Here is a 27,463-nt window from a genome sequence, read left to right on the forward strand (position 1 = left end):
CTTTAAAGAGTTGTTCTTGACTAATGTTCAGAGTTGAACTGGAAGGCTGCTGCTTATTTAATTAAATTTTCAATATCCATACAAAACTGTGGAGCAGGCTAAGAGGAGAAAAACACAGCCTTAATTTAGACCAACAAATCTCAACCAGCCACACTGGGGAAAATGCCTGAAAAGAATCAAAGGCAAGCCAAGCCCAAAAAGGAAAAAAATCTCCCAATGAACGGATCCAGCACAAGTAAATGATATTTTAGAAGAACCAAAGTGGATTCTGTGCTGGAGCATTCATTACCTTCTTGAAGAGGCGTCCTGAGTCCTCGCTGACCTGGACAAAGCGTGGGATGATGTTGTTGAGATAAATGTCACTGAGGGTGGTGTGGTCCCTGCTCTCCCTCTTCACCTGGTTGAGCAGCAGGTTCCAGCAGTTCACTGGTGACAGCACGTTCTGATCCTTCCTGCAAGGACACAAAACAGGAACAACTGGACAGGATTCTACCACCATTCTGGATCTGTAAATGCAGCTGTGGGGTGGCTGGGATGCTGAGGAGAATACAGAAAATACACCCTCAGTGCCATTTCCCTACATTCCCATGAGCTTTTGTCCCCCAACAAACAGATCCTGCAAATGCGAGCTGCATTGTGCCAAACGCAGGCTTTAATTTTCCCCTTTGAATCCAGGATTTTGTGCATAAATCAGAGCCTGAGGGAGGGAGATGGCTCCAGTGTCTGACAGGAGGTTTCACAGTCCTGTCTCAAGCATTTGGGTCTTAACCACAACAAAAAAGATTTCAAGCACCCAGTGAGCCAAACAGCATCTGCATAGGAAAGAAAATGCTGTGTCTCCTGAGCAAAGCTCATTATGGGAAGGATTCTCTATCTGTCCCCAGCCACTCCTAAAAGCAGCTTCATTTTCTCATCTTCGAGCTATCCCCACCTTACCTTCTTCCAGCTGAAGCACCCAGCAAAGGGCAGCAGAGCAGAGGACCCATGGTTTATTTGGGTCAATATTTCATGTATTGGAAGGAAGAATTTCTCAGGGCAGCATTTCACCCCAGATGGAAGCTGGGGTCTCACAGGTAAAGCCTTAAGGACAGAGTTTATTTTTTCTTTAATTTTCATTTTATCTCTGCATTTCTCAGCTCTGTTTACCATTTATTTACAGCACAATAGTAATTATCTAGAAAAGAGTAAAACCTCTGGTGCAAAGCCAGAGCTCTCCCTGATTATTGTACGAGACTCTATCAGATTTCTTTCCTCCTAAAAGAAATGCAGTTTAATTACCAGTGAAAAGGGAATATTCTGAACTTGAAAGGACAGCAATCTCTGCTCCAAGAAACATTGGGAAAATGGGAAAACTAAGCCAGGACAGAGTTTCATTACCCTTCTCATGACACCAGCAGTTGGATATATGCTGCAATACGGATAATTTTAGATAAAGAATTTCAGAACAGCTGACCTTGATTTTTTTTTTTTCCTTTCTTAAAAAAAAAATTAAAAAATTAAAAATTGGAAAGCTCAGGACTGACTGCAGCTTGTGATCCCGACTGCTTCACCCACTGACTGCCCTCTAAAGCTGGCAGAGCTACAACAGAAAATTACCCAGCTACCATGACGAGTCTGGGAATGAAACATAGGAAGGAAAAAAAACAAAACAAAACAAAACAAAACAAACAACAACCTCTGACCAAAAATCCTGCCTTGAAACCCCTCAGAGCCCCCATTCCTGCTCCAGCAGCACCAGGAACAGCCTGAGCAGAGCTGGGAGCCACCAGCACCAGCTCTGGCCACAGGAACCCACGGGGAGCAGCAGGATTCCCTAAGGAAAGGGAGAGCAGGAATCAACTGCACCGAGCCCAGCTGTGCCAGCCACAGCAGCCCCAAAGAGCAGCAACAGCAGGAGCCCAGGGCAAAGCTGCTGAGGGGAATGGTGCTGGCTGCTGCTGCCACGTGGGCTGTTGACACTGCTCCTGTGGTTACTCATGAAAGGCCATCCTGCAGGAAAAAATCACCCCGAACCTCACACGCCGCTGGGATTGGCACCTTTGGGATGCTCAAACCACACACGGCCAGATTCTCGTTTTAAATTCCTTTAATTTCTTGCTGTCTCTTGGTTTCAGTAACTCTTTCAGTGCCTTGCTGGAATGGGTTCTTGATTTTGTACAGATCCAGGGTTTGGTTTTCACAGCAAGGAAGGGAGGCAAAACCTCTCCTTCATTATTTGCTAACGACAACGTTCCCAGCAAGAAGCAGAAATTAAAGAGAAAAGCGAAGAGTTGCTTCAAGCCTCCCAAGCATCCTTTCAAAGTCCACACCTATTAACTTTTAAAGCACCTCTGGAACTGCAGCTTCTCCTGGGGTGGGACACGGGCACAGTTTTCCCAATAGGGAGCAGGATTTCCACAACTGCTCTCAGCAGAACCTCTTCAATCCTCACCACAAGCAGATGGCAGGGAGCAAAGTGTGATCCCCATCAACCATTTCAACCCTCCAAGGAGCTGGCAAAGGCACTCTGCTCCCAGTGCCATGGCACCACAGAGCAGGGATGGAAAAGGGAAGGGAAATATCAAGTATCAACAGGGACTGGTGGGTACAAGCATCCCCACACATTCTGCAGAGTGACAGAGCCCCCCTTCACCCTGGAGAGGTAAAACTGATGAGATCAACCCAAGAACTTTAGGATGTGAATATCAGCTCTCCCAGAGTGTTGGTGCCTTCACACTTACAAGAACTTTTTGACTCAAACTTCCCCCATGAGCAGGAGGAGAAGGAAGAAGATGCCAAGATCCAGGTTTATTTCAAGCCCTGTTTCTCCTGGTGTAAAGATGGTGTGGTGATAGTGAGCGTGGAGGGTTTATTTAGGTTAGCCTAAATTACAGCAGATCACAGCAAGGGGAGCAGGAAGAGGAAGCTGTGCACAGATTTTTAGGGAACCACAAATGATGAAGCCCTGTGGTTACTCGGGTCTTATCTTGATTGGGTCCTGCACAACTTCCACTTCAAAGGCTTCAGCTGGGTCTCAAAAAGATCATAAGGGAAGATTGAGTCTCAAGTATCTTAATTAAATTATTCATTCATACAAGGGACTTGCAGACAATCCAAGATTGATCTGCTTCAAGGCAAGCAGGGAAGAGCGACAGACGCCGAGTTGGGCATTGCAAGGAAATAGGAGAAAAGTCATCTTACAAAATAGATTCAAATAAAAATAAGCAATAACAAAATAAATAGCAATTTTTTAAAAAACTGAAAACCACACCCACAAACCAGGAATAGGAACCCTGTGCTCCCATAAGGAGCACAAGATGAAGGAATTCATCAGATGAGAATGAAAATATTACTGAGGAGAAAGGTCCTGTCCAACCTGGTCTTGGACACTTCCAGGAATCCAGGGGCAGCCACAGCTCCTGTGCCAGGTCCTCCCCACCCTCACAGGGAGAATTCCTTCCCAATATCTCACCTAAATGCCCCTCTCAGTTTGAACCCATCACTCCTTGTCCTGTCCTGATGAAGGGTCCTTCTCCAAGGGATGTCCCACTGCCCACGACAACAGAAAACTTCCCTGGCCACCCTTGCTGTGAATGAAGTGTTTAAAACACCTGAAGTCTCCTGTTCCGCCTCCCAATCCCCCCAAAATATTCAGATTTTCCCTAGATCTGTCCAACAGGCTTTACTAAAGCTGGTGCATCCCAGGACAGTCAATTCTGCAAACCCTCGGAGCTGGAGCTGGGCCAAGTGTGAGAGCAGAGATTTAATTGTTCCTCTAAATACTCCTGCAACACTCTCTGAATTTTGTCCTCTGCAGTGTGCTGTGGCAAGAGAGGCCACAATCACAGCAGTGTGGTGTGAGACAGCATCACTGAGATGATGGAAAACAGCACAAAAACCCTCCCTGAGGTTTTACATCCATTTCTGCTGCTCGTGTATCCCTGGCTCTCTGCAGCCACGGAGGTCATTGAATCAATGAATGTTTAATGCTTACAAAAACCTTCCAAATGGGGTTATTTCACAGGCTCAGAGTAAAATGTGCAGGACTCTTATTTCAGCAAAAAGAACCACAAATAGCCTATGACAACATTTATTATTATCATTCATAATAACGTAAGTGAAGCCCAAGTGACCCAAATGCTTTTGTCAATTCCTCCCTCACAACCTGTATCATGCCTGCTTCACAGAAATCATTTTGATTTTAGGAAAATTAAAGCTGAACTTCCCTGTAAGCTGCTCATTCAAACCCACATTTGATTTTCCCTGACACAGCTCAGTGTTAACTGCAAATTTTGGGAATTACAAGCATGGACATCCATGCTGCTCCCTGCTCTTCTCTTCCAAAAGATTCCAGTTATGAACATCTGTTGTTTACAAGTGCTCAGCCTGAAGGTTGCCAGACTTATTCTGCATCTTCTACTTCAAGGCAAAAGCTGCCAGAAAGCCATCTGAATTTCATGCTGGGATATCCTGGACATTCATCTCTCCAGCTGACAATTGCTACCCAGGATCCTGCTTCCAAAGATTATCCTGATTTAAAATATGGCCTTAAAATAGCATTGTCTTTTTTTTTTTTCCCTTTTTTCTTTATCCATTTTCTCCCTCAAAAGCAATCACTCAAGATTTGCTATGGCTTTCATATTGTTGATTGATGATTTGAATAGGCAAAAATGCCTCCAGGACAAAAATCACATAGAAATAGGAGAACTGAAGGCTGAGAGAACTGGGTTTGTAGAGGCTGGAGAACTGGGGCTGTACAGGACCAGAGAACTGGGGTTGTACAGGATGGAGAAGAGAAAGTTTGGGGTGACCCAACTGTGCCCTTCCAGTACCTGAAGGAGCTGGTGAAAGATGGAGAGAGATGATTCACAAGGGGCTGAAGGGACAGGACAAGAAGAATGGCTTCAAACTGACAGAAGGCAGGTGTAGAAAGGATATTTATTGGGAATAAATTCTTTCCTGTGAGAAACTGGCACAGGTTTCCCAGAGAAGCTGTGGCTGCCCCATCCATGGAAGTGCCCAAGGCTGGGCTGGAGCAGCCTGGGATAGTGGAAGGTGTCCCAGACGAGCTTTAAGGTCCCTTCTACTCAAACCATCCTGTGATTCAGTGCAAACCTAATCAGCTCTGAGACAGCCACATCTTAGAAAAACAAACCTCACTAGGCTTTGGGGAAGGCTGCACCTCCCACACTGCTCTCTTCCTTGAAGCCTTCCCAGCGTGGAGGAATCCACACACTCCAGTTCCAGGGGTCAGCCTGGAGAGCATTCCCCTGAAGGAACGGAGTCGGAGCAAGTGGCAATTCCACAACAGCTGCAGAGCAGGAAGGCACATACAAATTGCAGGGTGGCTACTGAGAGCTTTCCTCCCAGCCCCTGTGTCAGGAGATCTAAACTCGGGATGTGCCACGGGGAGCAGGCAGGGAATGATACGGTGCCTTCCGACATAATTACCAGCTTCTGGGGAGAGCAGCCTATTATGGGGTATTTATAGGGTCAGAGCCAGGCAATTACAGAGCAGGCTCCTCTCCCAGACGTGTAATCCCAAGGAGCAGGGAGCTGATGGCTGGCTTTGATCAAATGGGGGGCTCCCAATGGGATTCCAGCTCCAGCATCTCCACAAGAGATGCCATCCACGATAGTCCCTGTGATTCAGGCACAGCAGCACTGGGGACAGGTGGTGACAACAGGAATTGCTGGATCCCTGTGGCATTCTGGCACAGCCAGCACACAAATGACCAAACAAGTGCTGCACGGCCAGCCTGACCTGTGCCACTGCTGACCAACACTGCCCACACACCCAGCAGCCTCAGATTTCCTGTTGTTTTTCTCTCAGTCCAACTCTTGACCAAATTAATTTGTGTATTTAGGACTCGGACCTTGCAGGGATACCATATTCCAAGAGCAAGGCATTTTTCTGGCAGGAGCAGTCTGTTGCTAAAGTAAGTGAAATCAGCAGCCCAGGCAGCACCAGCCCTCTCCCTGCAAATCCAGCAGGATTCTGTTCAACTCTCTCAGTTATAAATTCATTCACATTCATTCATCCCCAAGCAGAAGCTAAGTTCCACGCAACTTTCTCAAGCTGACTACAGAGGTGTTTCTGATGTGTTGTTTCACACCACGTAATAAAGAAAATCACCTCGATTTTCACCAGAAATGAAATCAACTGAAAACACCGATCATACCACAGAGGAAAATTGTAATTCAGGACATCATGTCTTTAGTGCCACCTTAAAGGCACCTGCAGGATGTGCAGAGTTTATAGTTGTAACAACACTTTCACTCTAAAGGAAAAGAAAAAACCCTTAGGATTCTGACAGGTCCGTGGACATGCAGAATAACTCTTCCCCAGCCCATCAAACTGCTCTGCTCTGGAGCCAGGCCTTCCTGAGAGCACAGCACAGCGTGCGCTCTACACCAGAACTGAAGGGAACCACATCAAAGCTGTGCAGACAGGAAACTAAAATGGTGCCTCCTTAATGGCTTCCACAAAGAGAGCTGCTGCTGGAAACGGGAAGCTGCAGTGTCCCCACATCCCTGCAAACACAGCAACAACACAACACAAACACGGGGAGAACGCCGCGGAAAGCGACGCTGCGCTCTGGGCGGGGGCAGGCAGCCCCAGATGGATCCTCTCAGCCCGAAACGGCCAAAGCAGAAATGATTCAGGTCCCAAGGCTGCTGCTGCTGCTCCGTGTTTTCCCCAGCTGCTGCCCTGACAACACAACCCAACAAGGCTGAGCTCTGCCCGGATGGGAACGCCGTGCCACGCAGCCCCTTCCTCACCCCCAAACCCCCTCCTGCAGCCCCTTCTCCTGGGAAAAGGGCCTCAGGAGCATCAGGAGGATGGGAACCCATGAAACCAAGTTCCATCTGCATCAGCCATCCCAACTCAGAGAAGCGGGGAAGAACCAGCATCCAGCAACAAGCCCAGCAGCATGGCCAGACCTGCTTGTAGATGATGCTTCAAACAAGAAGAGAGTCAAGAGATTGTCAGTAAGGACACGTTCAGGTTTTAATTGAGTCCCACCAGCTCGGTACCCAGGGATTCCCCCACCCACAGAGGCACAGCTCTCTTTGGAAATGCTACTGGCCTTATTTCCCTGCTGTTTGAAGTGATAGTAGCAGAGCTGCAACACAACTCCCACACAGAGCGTTTGTGGGATCCCAGAAACTGAGAACTGACAGCAGGGAACAGACTGGGAACAGCTTCCCTTCAGAAAACCAAAGCCACAGACACTGAAGGAAGTCCTGGCTTTGTCCATCAAATCTGGCACACAGCTTTGCCCACCCTTCCTGAGAAAATGACTCCTTCTGCACATCCCAGCTCTTACATCCCATTCACTCTTAGCAACACATGACCTACCAGGAATTACTGACATGAACGAGCACCTAGAAACAGGGAATGGCTTCTGTGGCCAACACAAACCTGGGGAATGTTTGGCTCTGGAATTCAGAGCAGTGCCTACATTCACTCTAACAACTCTCTTTGCCATTCCTGTCCTTGCACTCAAATCCACAGCAGGGGGAGAAAAAAAAAGGGGCAGAAACAAAAGGCAAATAAATACTCTACTTGAATTGTTGGTCTTTGGTGCTCCTAGTTTTAGCCAGGAATCTCTCAGCCAACTTCTCCAAATTCCTGGAGTAATCCATCTCAATCTCTGCCTTCTTGCGGAAGAAATCCTGCAAGTCCTGCAGTAACTGGACCCGAAGCTCACACTGCTGGTCAAGGCATTTCAGCTGCTCTACCAACTGGGCACGGATCTCTGCAACAAATAAAAGCACTGCAGATTAAACACAATCCCATCACACAAAACACCATCACAGTCCTCCAGCAAAACATGGTTTAAAAAATGTGCTCCCTCCTTAGTGCCAGCCAGGCTCCCTTGCGCCGATTAACTCTATCTGCAGGCACAAAAGGACTGGGCTTGCATCTTGGGCATACCAATTGCAGGAAATCCATCCCAAACCCTGCAGTCTGGTGCATAGCAAAGCTTTGTTGTTGAGAAGTGCATCAGTTACAAGTGTCAAGTGCATTTTTGGCACGGGGAAAGAGTGGTCACTGCCTAAAAATGTACTGAATCTCAGCCTGGAAAAAAGGACCGAATGCTGCAATCCCCCACGTCAGCTCAGCAAATCACTTCAGGGAATTTCTATCAAATTCCTCTGCAAACTACTCCTGATGCAGAAACAAGACATTGCACATTCTGGGGCACTCCCCAAAGGCACCAAATTCAGATTATTCAGTTTGTTCCTGAGTCTCCAGCTGTGCAGCTCATTATAAACCAAGCCATGAAAGAGATGAAGAAACCCCTCTGGAGAGCCAGCACCAGAGCACTTCCCATTAGGGAATCATCTCCAGGAAGGCACCTTTTCCTTTTAAAATATCTGCAAGTAACATGTCTCCATCTAAGGACCCTACAAAGCACACAGATATAGGTGTTAATATTAGAATTAATTATTAATACACATTCATAACAATCACAGCCTAATTATTATTAATGTCTCTATGTCAACACAATATTTTACAAACAGTTTTCAAGCATTTTACAAACATGAAAGGCTCTCCCATCGTCCTTGTCCCACTGATCCTGGATTTGAGGGACAGAATAGCAAAATTACTCACTCACGGTCAAACAGGGCAAGAAAACACAGCAGAAGTGTGTCAGTCCCAGCCTAAAAATGCAGCAATATTCAGTGATGCAGCCAGCAAAGCCTATTTGCCTTTTACACAGGCAATAAACTCAACATGAAATCAATAAAATATGCCCTTTCATCTAAAGGTCTTCGTGCAGCGAAACTGTAGAGATTTGCCATGGTTTGACTGCTGCTCCCTCCAAAGGTTTTCCAAGATGTGTTGGTCCAGGCTGAACCCAGAACCAGCAATAAAATTCCAGGTTTCACAGCTTTCCTCACACCTCCACACTGCGACTGCAGGCGCCCACGACTCCATCACCACAAGGGAAGGCAGGGAGGGAGCATTTCCCAAATCCTGGGGTTTTTTTTTAAGGAATCGACGATTTCACCGTTTATTCCTAAAATACAGAAAATCACGGAGAGAAGCTTGGCTCCTCTGTGAGCTTGTCCCTTTGCCCAGGAACAAAAAAAAAAAAACCAACAAAAAACATCTGGACCTTCATGGTTTCATTCCTGCCATGCACTCCCAGGATCAGTTGCCTCAGATCGTGCTCACATCTGCGGGAACAGTTTTAGGGAATCTGGGATTTGCCGTGAACAAAACCCCATGTCTTTATTTTAGGGACTCCAAAACCCAAACCACATGTATGAAAACACGGCTCCCAGTCAGGTTTGCCAAAAAAAAAAAAAAAAAAAAAAAAAAATAAAAAAAAAAAGCTGCACAAACGTGGGGCTTTCAAACTTGAAGATGACCTTGATTAGCACTGAATTTGGTCGTTCCAAATTTCTCAGCCTGTGGTACCCAGGGGCTTTTGCTGCCAGCAAGGTTGCTGAAAGGAAGGAGTCAACACTGTAATGTGGGGGAAAAGCTGGTCAGGCTTATTTTTCCCCCCAGGAGAGAATCTTAAAAACCAGAAAACCTGTGTTTCTTCATCAGGAAATACAGCCACAGGCAAATACATCAACCTGAGCTGCCTGTGCACTTCTTTAACCTGAACCACTCCAGCTCCACCATTTCCCCAGGCTCAGGAATGCCCCAGCCCAGGTGGGAAGAGCGTGGGGTCACCCCAGGAAATCCCAGCACCTCTAAGGGTGCTGAGGAGACACATCCACAGGGATCTCAGCCCTGGATGTGCAGGGAAGCACGAGCCACACCAGGTGAAACCTGCACGCTGCATTTACTGCAACGCTGGAGATGCCTTTGCTTTGGAGCTGCCTCTGCTGTTTGCCCCATCCCAGGTGCTGTTTTAGGACTGGCAGGGTCACAGGGAAAGCTGGGATGCTCACACACATCAGACCTGCCAGCACTCATGTAAAACTTTGCTGCTGATGCTCAACACGTGCTGCACAGGCTCAGCCACAAACCCGCTCAAGGGTTTGCAAGGCTCTGCACCAGTGGTGGGTTTAACCAGGGAAATGCAAACCAGATGCCCCCATCCCACCTGAGGCTTTGCCATTCAGACTTTTTAAAGCAAAGGAGGTGATAACAGCACCAAAACTGCCAGGGAGGTGGCATTCCCTTGCTGCAATCACTCGGCTCTCCCCATCCTTCACCTGAGGCTCACCTGCAGGTCTGCCATCCAAAAAGGAACAGCCTTCAACACATGAAGCATTAGAAAGCTCTTCCTCCCTTTGTGTTTTCTCCTCCACCCTTTCCTCACCAAAGGGATGTTCCCAACACAGAAACAACTCCGTGATCTTTCCAGAAGCTACTGGACAAAAGATATTAATTTTAGTAAGTTGGAGTCTCATTGAAAGGGATCCCACAAAGAAAACACCTGAGCAGATCTGGTGTTTTCTGTAAACACATTAAGAGAGTCAGGATTCAAATGCAGCAAATTCTGCCTGTGATGTTTCTATCTGTGCATTTAGGGATTGCTCATCTGCAATTTTCCAGAAGTCAGCAACCCTCTTAGCATGGATGAGCAGCAGACACCTTGTTAAGAGAAGAGGACTGGGGTAGGGATGGCAAATACCAGATTCATGGTATGACCACCCACCCTCCTCCGTGCCTCAACTGATGGAATTTTTTTGTAAGGGCAACAACCCAGCAAAACTGGACATTCTCCATGATGTTCTCAATTGGAAAACCACCTTCTGGAGCAGAAACAGAATTCCAAAGGACCACTTGCAAAAAACCAGCAGCTCTTAAAGACAAGAAGACCAGCAGAGCATGAGTGTTTTAACCAGAAAATCCCAACGCAGCTCGAGCTCTTGGCTCTCGAGGTGGGACACTTCACACACAGCTCTCACTGAACAGCACCGAGAACCAGCAACTTCTCCTTCAGTGTGAAATGCGATATCAGCACTTTTCTTTATAAATAAAGGCAGTGTTTTGGAGGGGAGCAGTGACAGCTGATCGTGCTCCCGCAGCGAACAATGAACCATTCAGCCCCGGCTTATCGAGGCAACCTTGCTCATCTTTCAAACGCACACCCCGCAGTCCTCTGCCACAAAATAAAATCAAGAATGCAGGAATTTCCTGAGGCTTACTGGGCTTTCCAGAGTATAAAGTGTCTGCTTGTTTTCCCACTGCTTACACAAGCAGAAGGTATTTTTTTCGGCCCTGCTCCGAGCACATCCCCCGGCGGAGTTGGGGCCGTGCGTGCTCTAACCCGGGGGTCACCGAATTACACGGGACCTTTTCATGTCTTCAGTCACAACAACCACTCCAGCCCTGAACCCACTGCTTCTGTATCTTTTCATTCACACAGGTTATTAGGTTAACAGCCTCTCTGAACACCAAAAAAGCCTTTCCTCCTCCTTTCCTTTAGAGCTTGGTGATCCCACCCGCTGTGATCACTAAAGGCAAGGATCAGCCTCCTGAAGACTCTGCTCCAGTGCTTCAAGGGCCTGAAGGTGAATAAACACACGTTGAATTCAAGGTTAAGGTGCCAGTGGCAAAATTAGGATTGAACATCAGGTGTTCTTACTGTGAGCCTTGGCCTGTATTGCTGAATTCTGTCTCTTGTATTCCAAGCTCACGTGGCTGACAACTACATCATGCAAACATCCTCAGTGGCCACAGAAAGTTTTCCATCCACTTCAAACAATCCATTTACTCCTTTCCATCACCAGGTCATAAAGTCACCTGGGTCACTGAGGGACAGACCATTGTATCATCATGGACATCTGCATGACTTGACTTTTATCCATCCTGCAACCACCTTTTCAACATTCCATGTAGCACACAGGAGGCAGATCCAGTTTATAATGAATTCCGAAGCAAGGAAGGATCTTCTGTCTTCTGTATTTTAGTCTTATTTTCCACCCAGAGCAGCTGTGGCTGCCCCATCCCTGGAAGTGTTCCTGGCCAGGTTGGATGGAGCCTGGAGCCCCCTGGAAGGTGCCCTTGCACACGGCAGGGCCTGGAGGGAGATGAGCTTTAAGGTCCCTTCCATCCCAAAGCATTCCATGATCCTCAGCATCCTCAAACTCCAACAAACACGGCAGACTCCTGCAGAGCTCCTGGCAGGAATTTGTGTTTTCATCAAACAATTCTACCTGGAGCAGGGGGATATCCACAGTGCCTAGGACTGCACCTTGCTCAGGTACAGCACCCAGCATTCACTTTCTGGAAAATGAATTTCCCAAACTCCAGTTTTTAAGGCTTAAGCACATCCTATAAAGTCAGAATATGGAACCAAATCTTCGGTACCCATGTGTCCATTCCCCCACAGTCACTCAGGTAGTAACCTCAAAACCCTCCTTCATGGGCTCTAAACAACATTCCTGCTCTGAGCAGGATCATGTCCCTCGCTAGGAAGGGTTTCAGCTCTCCCCAGGGATAAGCTGGAACTGCTCGAGCTGGATGGCAGCAGGGTGAATCACAGGCTGCCAGCACAGGGCACCTGGAGGAGGCACGAGCAGCCCCAGCTCAGTATCTGCCCCATCTCCTGCATCCACAGCGTGGCTTTCCCAAGGATTCCCCGCCCCAGCCCGAGTGCCACGCTGGATAAAAAGATGACAAGCTTGGGAAAGGAGTGGGATGGCAGCAAAACAGAACCACCAAGCCCCAGCTCCCGCCCAGATAAACAGCCGGGCTCTCACCCACACAGAGCAGAGCCCAGCTGCAAATCCAGCTGTGCCTGGGGGTCCAGCACCCATCCCCGTCCCACGGCACTGCCACGGGACCTCAACACGGGCAGGGGGAATTGTTTGATGAAAACACAAATTCCTGCCAGGAGCTCTGCAGGAGTCTGCTGTGTTTGTTGGAGTTTGAGGATGCTGAGGATCATGGAATGCTTTGGGATGGAAGGGACCTTAAAGCTCATCTCCCTCCAGGCCCTGCTGTGTGCAAGGGCACCTTCCAGGGGGCTCCAGGCTCCATCCAACCTGGCCAGGAACACTTCCAGGGATGGGGCAGCTCTGGAATGGCAAATGGGACAGGGAGGCACTGCGGGATCCAGCCAGGAATGGGAAGGTGGCAGCCAGCACAGGGTGTGTGGCTCAGTTAGCCCTGACACTGAACTGCACACCCAGCCCAGCACAAGATTATCTTCCAGGCTCCCCGCAGCATAGGAAAGGCAAGAAAAGCCAAAATGAATTAAATCTCCACTCCAGACAAAGCTGGAGCAGTGATTTTTAGATCCTGTGCTTCATCCTCTTTCAAGCCCCATCTCCTGGAAGCTGCCAACACTCAGGTGCTGAACACCAGAACGAGATGTGTGGGCATCCACCTCTGGACACTCCAGGAAAATCAAATTAAAGATTACAGCTGAGTTGAAAGCCAACACTCCGTTCAGTTCGCTAAAGTTAAAACCATCCAACACTACAACTTGTGAGTAAAAGCAATAACTGTTTAAATATACAAGAAACTTGCAGAGAATGCACTGAATCACCTATTTTGACATGTTCTTACCACATCACTAAATAATTCACATTTCTCCTGCCATCACATACAAAAGGCTGTACTCCAAGAGTGAAGGACTTGGTACTTCTGACTATTTTTATTGGTACATGATTACAAACAGGGCTGTGACTAATGACAGGCCCAGCCCAGCAACCCCAACGTGGCTTTATGAGGTTTAATGATTCAGATGAGCCTTTATATATTAACAGCCAGAATTTCAGGGAATGAGTTGTGTCACCAGCCAAAAGTTGCTGATCATCCCAGCCTTAAAAATCTCCCTGGTAATCTAAAAGCTCGGCTTTGAAGTGAAAATGATACAAGAGGAGGAAATACAGCCCTTTGTTTAAGACCAGAGCCAGGAGGGAGATTCAGGTTCACAAGCACTGTAAGCCCTGGAAAAGGTAAATATTCTTTCTCCAGCCAGATATTCCATTTGAGAAATAATAGCAGCGGGTAACACAAACTGACAAGAATCCCTTTGTAGTTATAAATATATAAACAGAGCTGGAGGTGTTGGGAGCTGAAATTCTTTCCAACAGAGATTGATGAAATTGTTTTGAGGTGCGAGGCGAGTGCTCGGAGATTTGCATTAATGAAGTGAAAGGAGAGGACGCCAGACGTGCTTAAAAGCAAAAATTAAGGCTGGTCTCGGTCTCAGGGAAGAACTGAGGACATTCAGCTTTAATTCCCTCACCTACACCCTAATTTATGTGCATCACTAATTACCTGGGGCTCCCAGCTTTTGCAGGCACCACACAAGTGCCACTTGCAGGAGCGTGGCAGCCTCTGCATCTGCCCTGGGTGCTGCCTCCACTGGAAAAGTTATAACATGAGAGAATCCCCCTGACCACAGCCAGCCTGGACATTGCTTTTCCATATCCACACAAAAAACCCCAAACACACCACCCAGCTGATATTCCCAGACTGCAAACTGATGAGAGGCTTCAGACCCGCAAAGCTTTCAAGGAGATGCTCAAAATCCTGCAATTAACCACGCTGACAAAGTTGCCAAGGTATTTAATCCATCCAGTATTCAAATTAAATATTTAAATATATTTTTTTTTTCTGTCTACTAAAGGTCCTCTTTGCTATCATCAAAACACAGCCCATGCTGTTGACTTTTGGGGAGGATGTTTAAAACCAGAACCCAGATTAAATTCCCCTGGGCAGGGATTCATGGCCCTAATTCCAACAGCAGAACGTGAGCAACTCCTCAAAACAAGCTTGATAAGGGCAACACGTTCGAGTACACCAGGTAATAATAACCTATTTTTAGCTTCCACAACTGTTTACTCAAAAGAAATAGAAGTTTATCAATACATTTCAAATACCCACGTGCAAACAGCAGGAGCATTGCAGCTCCTCCTCTCCAGGAAGTTTCACAGCTATTTTAGGATTGTCTGTACTCAGTTAAAGGTTTTCCCCCAACTGACACCAAGCCAAAAATAAAAAAGCCTCAGGCAAAGTTATGCTTGCTTTCCCAATTTCTGAACGCTGGAAAAAACCACCATGAGCAAGTAGTAAAACTAGGTTTTATCAATGTTTTGCAGCATGGAATTACAGAATAAACAATTTTAAAGTCGTTTTGACACACGGACTATTATTGCAATCAAAGACAACATACACACACACATCCCCCAGTTCATATTTTTAAGATTCAGAGAATTTGAACTAAAAAAAAAAAAAAACTCTTTGCAGCCTCCTGCAATGAGCACACTGAGCGTTGTGTGGCCCTGAGAGGCGGGAATTGCTTTGGGCTCACTAAACAACCTGGAATAATATGTTCTTAAGCAATTTTTTTCAGAGTTATTTCAATGGTTTCCTCTCCTGCAGGGTGACAAAGCCAACACTGCAGAGATGGCCAAAAATTGGGTGAATACTTTTAACATAAAGGGGTTTTTTCCTGCTTTAGGTTCCCTTTCTTCTTCTGACCTAGGGCAAAGCAATTCCCCCTGAAGTACCAAACTCAGATATTTTCCATCACGTTCTCCTACTGCTCACCCAAACCTTTCCCTCAGAAAGAAAAGATTCTTCCCTCAAACCCTGCTGTGTTAATCACAAAAAAAAAAAAAAAAAAAAAAAAAAAAAAAAAAAAAAAAAATTAAAAAAAAAACCAAAGGTGCTACCAGTGCAAGGAGCTGGAGATTTGCTCCCAGTTATTCACAACAGGGAGTAAATGCTGCAAGGAGTGATGCTAAGCATGTGCTGGACACATTTAAATCAAATTCCTTTTGATTTCTCACAAAACCAAGGCTGGTTATGACTAAAATGGAAAAATGCAAAATGTTTCTGGATCCTCTCTGGGAAGGAGGGCAGGAGTGGGGATTTCCAGTGGGTGTTGCACAAGGCTCACACTCCAAGGAAGCAAAGTTCAACTTCTGCTCCTCCAGCAGCCCCTGGACCACCCCAACGCCATCACCCTCCACTTACAACACCACTCTTTAACACCTTGAACACCACTAAATAATAATTTTTTTTAAAGTTATGAAGGAATAATTAAAAGTCCTCCGGTCTGCAGAAGGTTCCTGGGCAGTGATCCATCCTGAGCCCCATCATGGAGCATCAGAGTGCAAGAGTGAATCCAACTGCCCCAAAAGTGTGGGAAATGCACAGAAACAGCCTGCAGGAACCAGGATAATAATTCATTTGCAAGCCATGAGCTGCCTGGGTGTGGGGAGGGAAGGAAGGAGGGAGCCAGGGCTCTTCCCTTCAGAACTGGAGGAGATTTGAATGAAGAATGTGGTGCTGCCATGCTCACAAAGCACCAAAGTTCCTTTGGACAGGGAGAGGCTGCACTTGCTCTCGACAGAAATATCTATTTATTTATTCTAGGATAAATCCAGCAGGAAGAGGCAGCAGAACAGGTCCAGAAGACAAAAGCTGAGTTCAGATGCTGCTGAGTCTGTGCAGCTCCAGCTCCTCTGCTTGAGAGCATCCCAGGGGACAGCTCTGGGCAGGAATCCTGCATCCAGCTCTGGATCCAGCTCTGGGCAGGAATCCTGCATCCAGCTCTGGATCCAGCTCTGGGCAGGAATCCTGCATCCAGCTCTGGATCCAGCTCTGGGCAGGAATCCTGCATCCAGCTCTGGATCCAGCCCTGGGCAGGAATCCTGCATCCAGCTCTGGATCCAGCTCTGGGCAGGAATCCTGCATCCAGCCCTGGGCAGGAATCCTGCATCCAGCTCTGGAACCAGCCCTGGGCAGGAATCCTGCATCCAGCTCTGGATCCAGCCCTGGGCAGGAATCCTGCATCCAGCTCTGGATCCAGCTCTGGGCAGGAATCCTGCATCCAGCCCTGGGCAGGAATCCTGCATCCAGCTCTGGAACCAGCCCTGGGCAGGAATCCTGCATCCAGCTCTGGATCCAGCTGTGCCAGGGGGGTTTGGATGGGCAGCAGGACAAAGTTCTTCCCCCACAAGCTGGTCAGGAACTTCCCTCTCCCCAAAACACAGCCCTGGAGCCACGGGAGCCAGAACTCTTTGCAAAACAGCACAGAAATATCTGGTTGTAGTTTTCTTTCCGCATCAAATCTCTGATGTAGAAAGGTGGATTTTAGGGTTAAGAGAAAAGGGGGAAGAAAACAGTCCTTCCTTATTTTAAAAACAATTCTGGCACATTTTTCCCAACTCCTGTCTCTAGCAGTTTCTGCTGTGCTTTCCTGGCTTATTTCAGAGAGTTTCTCTTTGCAGTCCTTCACCTCACCATCCTTCCCCCTGTGGCTGTTTAATAGCCACAACTCCATCCTAAAACCTTACACACTTCTTCCTCCCAAGCGTTAAGATTTCCTCTGCTGCTGCTGATTAAAACAGAAATTAAACAAGGGCTCCTTTTGCCTTCCAAAACTTCTCCTCCAAGTGTCTCAGCTGTGCTGTGTCAAATACTGTGAGGGGTTTATTTGAACGGTGAAACAAGCCCTAAACTGAAGTGAATTATTCATCAGAAATGTGTAATGTGATCATTATTTCTGGCATTTCCCATATGCTCTCAGTGCCTCAGTTCACTTCAGGAATCCCAGTTCCAGCTCCCTGCACATCCCCAGAGTGCCACATTCCAGTGCAGACACATCCAGAGGTGAGAGCAGCATCCCCCCCCCCACACACACACACAGGCACACCAAATCCTCCACAGTCCCAATTATTTCTTCAGCACAACAGTCCAGGGATGGATCAAATTCCCCAGACCCAATTCCCAGCTGCCTGTGCAAAAACTTAGTTAATTTGCGAGGATAATTTTTTATTTATCTGTCAAGGGTGCTCGAAGTTTGGAAGTGCTGAAGAATCTGGGATGCAAGAACCCAGAAACAGCATTAATATGAAAAAAATCACTATTTCTGCCCAATTCACAAGACCTGAGAGTTACTTGTCTTACACACGATTATTTCATGCAAAGTAACATCAAGTGCATTTGTCAAATGAATAAAATTGCTGGAACAAAAGTGGCAATTTACAACTTACATGCCTTAATCTCTTCAATTAAAGGAAACTCCTTTGGTGAATTATGTCAGATATTTAGAGATACAAACAGAATGATTAATGCTGGTGTCTAATTGAATTTCACCTCAGGATTTCTTTGCCTCCCTCTCCTCTCTGGTACCTAACACGTTAACATGAATAAATGATTGAGAAAGAAATGAAGAGAGGAACAAAAGGGGATGTGTAAACACTCCTCAAGCACTGCACAGCAAACCCAATTTCAAAAATCACTTCCAGCAGGCTGCCAAATTCCAGGCAATGAGGGGAAAGTCAGAAACACGTGGGGTTGGTTTTTTAATCACATGGACAATTTCCATTCTTGCTTTGTGCTAAAAAGAACTAACACCAATTCACCTAAAGGTTAAAAAAAAAATAAAGAAAGAAAAAAGAAAAAGGAGAATAGAACGAGGCATCATTTTAAAATCCAGTAGTTATATAAGAGTGAAAGACAACCTTGGGTTAGTCCCACCATTCCAGAGGCATCCTGCAATGCAACCCTGGGGATGAAGACCCCTCCTGGGCACCTCCCTGGCAGTTCCAGTCCCGCTCAGGTGAACCCACCTGGTCTGTCCCGAGCAGCCCAGCCCGGGGCTGGCCAGCAGCCCGGGGACCTGGCCAGCTGGACCATGAAGGATCTCCTCCTTCCCTTCCTTCCTTCCTTTCTTCCTTCCCTGGGAACAGCAGGACAAGCTCCCAGTGCATGGACAGGAGGACAGGGACTGTCCCCAGGAGTCAACAAGGTGAGTCAAATATACAGGAGCTGGCAGTGCCTCCCTGCCAGCCCCGTGTGTGCCTTCCTGGGAGCTTTTCAGGGCTACTAATTAACCCTGAGCATTCCAGGGCAGGTGAATAATGAGCATCATTGCAGACACTTCACAGCTGACTTGAACAACATCAAAAAGGGCCAGGTTGTTTGCCCAGGGTCCCACTGGACAATGATGACAGAGTTCCTTTCCTCCAGAGCAGCCTCTCATTTTCCCCACCAACACTTACCATTAGAACTCCCCATAAAAAACAAAGTAATGCCTCTTTCAGCTGGCAGGAGAGTTCATGAGAAATCAGTCTTAACTGTTTGCATAAGAAATCAGATTGGAGCATTGTTTTAATTCATATATAACACACCTAAAAGCCAGACAGGAGCCTGACTGAAAACCACAAAACACATTTATGTTAAAAAAAAAAATAAATAAAAAGTGCTCCAGTCTCCCTGTTGCTCTCTGGCTCAGTCAGTTCACATTCAAAAGCAGTTTACAGCAGGAATACTCAATGAAAGCAAAGCTATCCCAAGCAGGATTTTCCTATGTAATCCACAGCACTAACTCCTTCAGGTATAAATATTCAGCTGGGTAAGTGCAGCACTGCTGTCTCAAAAGGAACTCACATTTTACTCCACTCCACCTCTTGTAAAGGAAGAAATGAATATTTGACAGAGCCTGCAAAGCTCGAATTATGTGAATCATCATTTTTCTATCAGTTCATTGTCAGCTACAGCAACACCCATTAATCAGCACAGCTTAGACCAGAGCGAGAACAAGGAGATGCTTATTTTTCATAAGCCTTTGTCAGAGAACTGACATTAAAATTCAGGTCCTCCTTTTTACACACAGACACACACACGTGTGCTTTATCATTTAGAAACCATTTCTATTGCTCCAGCATTTACAATAAATGACTCAAGGTTCAATAAAAGACTTTACTGCATACACTGTTTGGAAGATACACAGGGCTCTGCCCAATCTTTGTACAGTATTAACTTCTACAATATAATTAAGGTCATCAGCTGAATTTTTTTCTTCTCTGATCCCATCCTATTTCCCTTGGGGGAAAAAAAATCACCTAGTTTCCAAAAAAAAACTTTTTCCAAAGAAACTCAGATGCAGCCCACCACACAAATTGCAGCCATGCACTAGGTGTCAAAGGGGAAAAAATTCCTCATATTCTAAATTTGTATAAATAAAACTTAGAATAATTCAAAGCCAAAGTATGAGACACAGATCCAGGCATTAATCTGGATTCCCAGCATCAGCTGGATAACAGAGTCAACACAGCATTCCCTGAAATTAAACACCATGTCCTGCATTTTCCATGCAGGCTGAGACCTGAGGTTTGGGTCTGCTCTGCACAGCTCAAGCTCGATCTGAGACTTTGTTTTCCATTTGCTTGGTGCCACTACACCAGCACAGTTCAGTCCCTAGAAAACACCACTAAAAAAAAAAAAAAAATAAAAATAAAAAAAAATCCAAATTTCATCGAGTCACAGAACCGCAGGCTGGTTTGGGTTGGACCTTAAAGCCCACCTTGATGGGCAGGGACATCATCCAGGAGCTGCTCAGGTTTAAACTGAGATTTCTCAAAGCCACTGGGGCAGGAGGAAACACAGGCACAGGTAACTGCAATGGGTGATTTACCCAGAATATTGAAATATTTGAAGCCCCAGCCATGTGGCAGAGGAGTCCCTGGGGACAACCCCAGCCAAAACCAACAGGGAACAGCAGCACAGGCTCCTCCACAGGCACCAGGAATGTTTGTGTGGGTTCACTGAGCAGGGACTGAAAACAACACACCCAAACCAAGCAACCAGCCCAACAACCCAGCACAGAAATACCAAAAATCACCAGGAGGCTTCGGAGAGCCCAGGGGTTCCTGCATAACCAGCACAGCTCTGGTGCAAAGTCAGGGTCAGTAGTCCTCCATCCTCCTTGTGAAAAAAAGGTAAAAAAAAGTTTTCTCCACTGAGGTAGAGAAAGGAAATCTCCTCCAGAGCCAGCTCATCCAGAGATCCAACCAACCCTGGAATATCCGTGTTTCTGCATCTCATTAATACACCAAAAATAATGGAGCCTTTTGTTTGGGTTTAGGGGTTTTGGTGGAAATATCTATGCTTAGCAAAAGCCTGTGTCAGGAAGGTCTACAAATGTCATAACAATACTGAACACACAAATAAATGGTGTAGTAAAACCTCCATTGATAAAGTTACACGTGTAACTTTCAATAAAACTTAGTTAAATTTGATTTATATGCTGACAACATCTCAGATAACTCAGGAAATCCAGTTATTGGCATGGCTGAATTATGGATTATCAATACACGACATTTCATTAGCTGTTACTGCTCGTTAGGTGTATCAATCACTGATGCCATTAAGCTGTGACTGACATTTGTAAATTCTCATGGTGGTGGACCTTGCCTGTGGAGAGACATTCCTGTGAAGAGCCAGGACAGATGGATTTGTTATCACCATTTAAAATCCAACACTTTCACAGGAACATCAGAATAACTTGCAGAGGGAAATGAGCAGTGAAAGCTTCAGCTGCTCTGGTTCCTATTTTTGTTTTTTAAAAGCCTGCATGGTAATTTCCCATTAACATGAGAGATCTGTTTTTTCACTCCTATAAAGGCATCAACTCTCCAAACAGAGCGAGTAACCTTATCAAAGCAAGCCACTGCACCTTCCAGTCTGACTCACACTGAGACCATCTGGACAAAACATTCAGACGAGAGCTTTTTTTTTTAAAAAAAAAAAAAACAAAAAAACCCAACATCTTGAAACAAATTGCCAGACAGGATTACACAAAATGATCTGTCGAACGTGTTAGAGACAGCCAGAAAAATCTTTAAAAGCAGACAGAGGGGAGGAAATGTGCATCCTTCTGGGATCCACTTATGGCTTATCTTTTCACCTTCCAGCTTTTTCAGCCGTAAAACCCAAGAGCAGACCATGCACTGGGGGCTGCAGGCAGCCTGCAGTTCCTGCAGTGTCTCCAGAGATGTCAGAGGACACTGCTGGCTCTGAGAGCTGCTCCCATCCCCTTCAGCCAGCCCTGGACCTGCCTGTCCAACTCACCAGCTGCTTTTCCCAGTTACACCAGCAATCCCCAGCACCAACATCGTGCCACTGCTCCCTTCCATCAACCAGAAAGGGAAAAAAAACCAAAAACTCAGATCTGGGTATGCTTGGTCATTTCTACCTCAATTTGCCCCGATAGCAATCAGCAATGGCTCCAGCTATTAAAAAAAAAAAAAAAAAAACAACAAAACAACTTGGATTTGATTATCCAGGGTAGTTTCTATCCTTTATCTGCCAAAGCAGACACACTGATCCAGCCAAGGCACTGGATCCAGCTCATTGCACATTTGCCTTTCCCATTAACGAGCCCAGAGGTCACTTGCCAAAGGACACACAGATAAAGCAGACGAACTTTCCACTACTCCCCGACAGCTTAATTACTACCCAGAATCTGGAGCAAGCCATGACAACTCTGCATTTGTTTCCACATTTCATTTTTATGACACTCCAACATCTGCAGAGGATGCTGTAATTAAAAAGGAATAAAATTATGGTTAAAAAAAACCAACCACCAACAAACCCTGGACACAGTCATTTGCCTGAAGAACAAGGATTACACTGCAGGCACAGGATGGTCTGCAGCAACAAAGAGTCAGTGTGCAAGCTTTAAAGTCCTGAATTACACACACTGCAGGAGCTAAAATGAGTTTGAAGTCCCACAGTGTGGCTGGAAGTGTGCTCTGTGCTGGACTGGGAAGGAACCAGATAAGCATAAGGCATCCATCCTTGCAGCTTTCCTGCATCCAAGTAACCCAGACAGAAAGCCAGAGGGGTAAAACCTTCCTAGAACACCATGTCCAGCTTTTAACCTCCTCAAGCGTAGCTAAGAAACCACGGCACGGGAAGGAAGTTGAGCCAATCAATCTGAAGACAGCCTGATCCTCTCCAGTTCCCCACCTCAGCCCAATTTAAAAATCTTCATTTTTAGGGGCAGCCTTGCAGATGATGGACACGAGGACCGGGCTCACACAAACAGCTCCACACTTGCAGTTTCCATCAGCCCCACCACTCAGCAATGGGAATTTATGTTCCTCAAACTCAGAGGCTGCAGGGGAAGGAGTCGAGGTGCCTGGTGACAGCAGCTGCTTCCCCCGTGGCAGCTTCCTCGCAGAAAGCTCTGCCCTTCAAAGTCAAGTTGGAAGAGAAGCTACTTCTCCCACCTGTCCTTTGAGGAGAGGATTTCAGATCTCGTCCTGCGAGAGCAGAGCTCCAACCCAAACTGCCCCATGGACACGCTGCCCACACCACCACAGGCTTCAAGCAGCGACTCCTGCAGCATCCAGAATCACCTCCATTCACATTTAGTACCAGCTTGTACTTTCCTTGATTTCACAACATGCTCAGAACAGAACGAACAGAAAATTCTTTCCTCTAGAGGTTTCGGTTCCCTCTTTCCAAAATTGAGTCAGCGACAGAGACAAGGCTGCTCCTCATAGGGCACGCTGGGGTCTCCTCTTGAGAACCATTTCCCTTCAGAACCTCCACCCTCCCCAGCAAAGACAAACAGTGAGAGGTCTCCAATAAGAGGAGAAGATCCTGAAGGACCCGTGGCTCTCAGAATTAAAAACACCACAGCGCACAGCGGCTTTTCATTCCGGCCATTGTCCTCTAAGAATAGCCCAGAGCCCCACATTGTGTGCTCCTGTCCACCTCCCTGCCAGAGCTATTTAAAGCCTCAAACAGCTTCTCCTTGGATGTCAGCTCCGGCTGGGAAGTCAGAGCCAGGGCAGTCTTAAGATTGTGGATTTTAAAGCGCTGCCCGCTCGGTGCAGGGTGGAGTTTGTGATTCAAAACAACGGGAGAGGAAAAGGAGCAAAGAGCAAATAGCAGTGCAGGTGTGCAGAGCTGCACATCCGTGAGCCAGCTCCCTCACAGCATCACTCAACATTCAGCTTGGAAAAGGCCTCCAGGATCATCAAGTGCAGGCTCTGAGCGATGCCCAGACTGCGAAGTGCCACCTTCCAACAGGAGCTGGTTGATGTTACCTCCAGGCCACCTCCATTTCCAGCCTGGGTTAAGGTTTTAAAGATAATCCCTGACAGGCAAAGGCACAGAGATTTACAGGACAGAGAGGCACAGTGAGCTTATCCTCTCACGATAAATATATCCCAGTTACACTGCTCCAAGTGTGCCTGCACTGAGCCACAGCCCAGGGATCTTCCACTGAATTACCTGAATTTTCCATTGAATTACCTGGCCGGGGGCTGTACAGAGCTCATTCAGGTACCCAGCTCCTCTGGCACGTTGCTGGGGTTTGAAATAGTGAGGGTCAATTTTCCATTGAATTTCCTGAATTACCTTGAATTACTAAAATCTCAGTGATCCAGTTATCACTCCTACACTGATACAAACAGGTACTGCATGAATCACAAAACCACAGGGCAAGGCAGCCACAGAAGCTGACATCAGCAGCCACTCTGCTTTCCAAGAACAAAACAACACCAGCTAACCTCCATCACTTGCAAGGAAATCCAAATATATCAAAACCAGTAGGCACATGCTGGGAATAAATGCCAATGCTCAGGGATGCTGCTCATCTCAGCACGACTTAATTCTTTGTGAATGATACCCCATTGACAAAAATAAAGCCATGGAGTCAGGCAATGTCTATAAACATTAATTGTTGTGATTTGTAATTGTCACAGAAATATCAGCCTTTTAAAAAAAAAAAAACATGTTACTCAAGCCCCAGGAGCCCCATCAGCACCTCGGTGCTCGTAAGACATCTGCAAATCCAAGGCAGGATTTCTCCTTCCTTCTATCTGCAGCTGTGCAAAAGGCTCCTCCCAGCTCCAGTTTGGGTCCAAAAGGAGCAGAAAAGTGATTCATCCTCCCACTCTGCATCCAGGCTCCCATTTCTCTGCCAGAGCTGCCAGGAGGATCCGGAACCCACCACCTTTGGCAGCTTGGAGCACTCCAGCACCGAGGCAGGAACCTCTCCCAGCCCTGCCAACAGTGGGAACATTTGGTGACATTTCCACTGCTGCAAACAGGGAATGCATTCCAATCAGGACCTATAAAAGATGAAGGTTGAGTCATCCACGCCGACTTCTCGTGCGCCAAACTGGGTTTTGCTTCTTCCCCGTTTGCTGCATGTGAACAGTTTATCAAAGAAAATATAACCAAGGAACCTCTCAGCAAGCAAAGGGGGGGGAAAACAGCCTCAAAAATGAACTCACTGATGAATTCTCTTCTACTTGCTGCATTCACTGGACTTCTGACTTCATCTACAACAGCCCTGCCAACAGGAGAAAACTGAAAACAACCTCTACCCAAATCAAAATGACAGCAATTAAGCCATTAACAAGCAGCAGGGCGAGTTCAAGCCATGAGCCTGGAGCATTAAATGGCATTTTAAGCCTTTCTAGGGAAGAACCCTCCTTGCTGTTACAACTCTCCAAAGGCTTGACTGGATGGTTACAGAACTGATGCTCAAAAAAGCTGCATTGGGCTGAACAAGAGACCTAAAACTAACCCAAAAAAATAAAATCCTCACACCAGCAAGTTAATAGTAGGTGTAGAAAAAAAATTAAGCCACCCGGTATGCAGCATTAGTTTATTTAGAGTAACCACATTATTAACCAATTTGCCACCAGTAATAGAAGCCATCCCCAGTGTCACCACTAGCCCAGAACTCCCAGTCTGCAGAAAAGGCTGGGAATGAACATCCTGACCTCAAACCAAGCCCTGGCACGTAGGAAATGAAATCACCACGGAACCAGGCATTGCCTGAAATGCCAAGTCCAGCCTAATTACTGCCAGGGCAAAGAGGATTTCTCTTTGCTCCTGACACACTTTTCCCTTTCCTCCAACACATCCCATTGCTCTGCAGCGTTTTCCTTGTGTGTGCCACTCCTGGATGGCAACAAAAGCCAGGCACGAACACGTTCAGCTGGGTTGACAGCACTGAGAAAGGAGCAGAGCAGCTCAGAAAGCAGGAGGGAATTCCCAGCATCAGGCATTAAAACTAAGGAGGTCTCTGCAGCACAGGGAATCTTCTGTTTCCTCTGGCACCAACCCCTCTTCCCCACACACACCCCAAAAATCCATCCCCCAGGAATGGGGGAGCACACTCCAAGGAAACAGAGCTTGTTCTGGACAAGGAATCAGCCCCACAAATAGTTTGCTGTGCTTGCTCTGCCCCTAAAAATACATTTAATATTCACAAACCTCCTCCTGTTCAAATTAAAACTCTTCCCAAGTCTCAGCCTCAGTGAAGGTTGGCTTCAACACTAAGGGCTCCTCACAGATGTAGCAAAAAAATCCCAGTACAGGAGGTGGCAAAATGAGCATCCTTCATATTCTCACCTGGCCTCTCTTCTTGGCAGCTTGAAAGATTTCAAGATTTTAAAATACAAATTCGACATCCTGGACTGGCAAACCAGTATCTCTTGCCAGCACTGAAGTTCACACAAACCTTCCACTCCTAAAAATAAAACTTAAAGAAAACAGCCATTCAAACTCAATCCCAGTGGAGCAAAAAGAACTTTGGGAGAATCACAAAAAAACGGCTCTTAAAAATAGCAAACCTGAATGTTAGTGTTGGGAGATTTCAGGGGAGTGTTTATTTCCTTCTTAATCCCCAAACCAGCAGGAATCAGAGAGAGGAAAAGAGCGAAGGGAGAAAGAAATCAAAGGAAGGGATAACTGCAGACACATCTCAGCTTCCTGACAATCTGATTCCAGGCTGCACAAAGTTCTGACTCATTCCTGGAGCTGCTTTTGATTTTTCCTTGCAGTGAAGTTTTATTTGAGGGGTGAGCTGCATTCCCCTCTCCGTTTCCAGCTGATGCAGGGAGCACCCCTGGCAGGACAGACACCTCATCCAGCATCACCCTGGGATTTGTCCCCTCTAAAAGATCCAAGAGGAATAAAAAAAAAAATTTAAAAAAAAAAACAATCACAAAGTAAAAGCACTGTGCAGTTATCTCCTCTGTCCAAGTAATTTTCTTGAAAAGAAGAGGCACATCCTGTCCAGCCACGCAGGCTGCACTGCCAGACAAAAAAAAAAAAAAAGAAAAAAAAAAAAAAAAGAAATAAAAAAGTTCAGTGTTCTCTCAGCATGTTTTGAGATGTGTAACTGAATCCCATAAATCTCACCAGAGACCTTGATTTAGTTCATTCGGAGTAATTCACTACCATTTGATCTCCTCACCTACTTTCAGGCTGCTTGGAACACAATGGCTGAGCAAGATGTGCTGAAAGCCCCAATTGAGGGACCCAGAGAACACAGACTCCCAAAAAAAGATCTGGATCAAGGGCAGGAGGATCCCTGTCCTCAGCCAAGGCGAAAAAAACAGCTCCCACAAAGTTCTGACACACCACACCAGCCTGGTTTTAGCTGGATGCTCTTTCAGTGATCATAAATAATCTTTTCAAAATGAAAATGGATATCATTTTAAAGGAAGAAAGCAAATTTTTACTGCATGAATGCTATAATACACATGCAGTTAGACCCACAAATAATTTGATTATTTAGCTTTAAGGCAGCTGAGAAATAACATTTATAATGTTTAAAATGCGCTGCAGGAAGTCTCAGAATCAGAATTCTCCAAAAGACAACCCTGGCTTTTGGGTTTCTTGGGTTTTTCAGGGATCAAAATGCAAGAGTTCTCAACTATAATTATTATATATTATGTATAAACTCCCTTATTTACACTAAGAGGTAAGGGAGACCAA

At 46.2% G+C, this 27,463-nt stretch overlaps 1 protein-coding gene across 4 annotated transcripts in view; it reads right to left on the bottom strand.

Annotated features, from left to right (window-relative positions):
- SRGAP2 (SLIT-ROBO Rho GTPase activating protein 2) overlaps positions 1-27,463 on the bottom strand; it is an 89,895-nt gene that overhangs the window by 51,730 nt on the left and 10,702 nt on the right. For all 4 annotated transcript variants that reach the window (XM_062509736.1, XM_062509737.1, XM_062509735.1 and 1 more), the window contains exons 2-3: positions 7,550-7,742; positions 290-452 (exon numbers count right to left, since the gene is read on the bottom strand). In XM_062509736.1, coding sequence (XP_062365720.1) covers positions 290-452; positions 7,550-7,742 — 356 coding nt within the window. The remainder of the gene's footprint in view (positions 1-289; positions 453-7,549; positions 7,743-27,463) is intronic.

Source organism: Cinclus cinclus, chromosome 27 (assembly GCF_963662255.1).
Source record: "Cinclus cinclus chromosome 27, bCinCin1.1, whole genome shotgun sequence".
NCBI lineage: Eukaryota > Metazoa > Chordata > Aves > Passeriformes > Cinclidae > Cinclus > Cinclus cinclus.